Source organism: Microtus ochrogaster, unplaced genomic scaffold (assembly GCF_000317375.1).
Source record: "Microtus ochrogaster isolate Prairie Vole_2 unplaced genomic scaffold, MicOch1.0 UNK2105, whole genome shotgun sequence".
Taxonomy (NCBI): Eukaryota; Metazoa; Chordata; class Mammalia; order Rodentia; family Cricetidae; genus Microtus; species Microtus ochrogaster.
The window spans coordinates 2,753-3,897 of record NW_004951203.1 but is presented as its reverse complement, the minus strand read 5'-3'; the positions used below and the strand labels follow the sequence as shown (position 1 = coordinate 3,897).

Sequence of the window (1,145 nt, the reverse complement as noted above, 5' to 3'; positions counted from 1 at the left end):
CAATTGCTATACCAGGTACAGCCAGTGTGGCCCGGGCTTGGAGCTCTGCTTTTGACAATCTGATTGGGAACCACATCTCTGAGACTCTGAAGGGGACCATCTCACTGCATGTACCTCGTGTTCTCGCAGAATATCCAGATTTCTTTGCTTTGGCCCTTGTGTTGCTGCTCACTGGTGAGACAAGGGGCGGGGTTGAATGATGGGCGGGGTTGGGCCTGGAAGGGCTTGAGGGTGTGGAGTGGTAAGGATGGGGAGGGAAGGAAGCTGGGAAGGAAGGAGTCTGCCTCACAGAGGCAGGAAAAGCAAACTTGGAGGAAGGATTTAGTCTCTCAGGATCCTGAACAATTCTCTCCACAGGATTGTTGGCCATGGGGGCTAGTGAATCAGCCCTGGTTACCAAAGTGTTCACAGGGGCCAACCTCTTGGTTCTCGGGTTTGTCTTCATCTCTGGCTTCGTTATGGGAGACCCGAAGAACTGGAGCCTCACAAAAGAGGACTATTGCTTGACCATGGGTGGACCCAATGACACTTGTAGGTTAGAGAGCCACAAAGCTGGGACCCTCATGGGGGAGGAGGGGAATCCAGAATGGGATGGGAGACAACAAGCAGCTGGGCCTTAGAGAAAAGGTACAGGCTTAGCTGAACAAACTCTAACCGTTTCTATTCCTCTTGCACTCCAGCTTCGAGTCTATGGGCTCTGGAGGTTTCATGCCTTTTGGCGTGGAAGGGATGCTCCGTGGCGCTGCTACCTGTTTCTATGCCTTCGTTGGTTTTGACTGTATTGCGACCACTGGTCAGTCACGCCCTCCTGGCTTACCTTGGATGCAGTGTGTGATCATACAGACTAGGGGTGGTAGGGAAGCGAGCCTACTCCCCTGGTTCAGAACATTGTGTCATGTGTTTTCTTGCAGGGGAAGAGGCTCAGAATCCACAGCGCTCCATCCCTATGGGATTGATAGAGGCAGTGCCCACTTTTAACCTGCAGCGAGGTCAGTCCCTCTCTTCCAGCCAGGTCTCTTTGAAGCCCTCCAGGCGCACACGGAAAGGGATGTGGATATTGGGTGTGAGAAAGGGCTCTCAGAGTTGCCCTGAGGTGAGTTCCTTTTGATTAACCAGGAGCTGCAGGCCAGGAAGCAGAAACGTTA

The 1,145-nt window shown here is 52.9% G+C and overlaps 1 protein-coding gene across 1 annotated transcript; it reads left to right on the top strand.

Moving 5' to 3' along the window:
* Nucleotides 1-8: 8 nt before the first annotated feature.
* On the top strand, nt 9-989 carry LOC101992211 (cationic amino acid transporter 3-like; the record flags this gene model as incomplete). Its single annotated transcript, XM_005372347.3, has 4 exons — nt 9-174; nt 358-535; nt 681-793; nt 912-989. Coding segments are annotated over exons 2-4 (358 nt in total), but the record flags the coding sequence as incomplete, so codon positions are not given.
* Between the last annotated feature and the right edge of the window lie 156 nt (nt 990-1,145).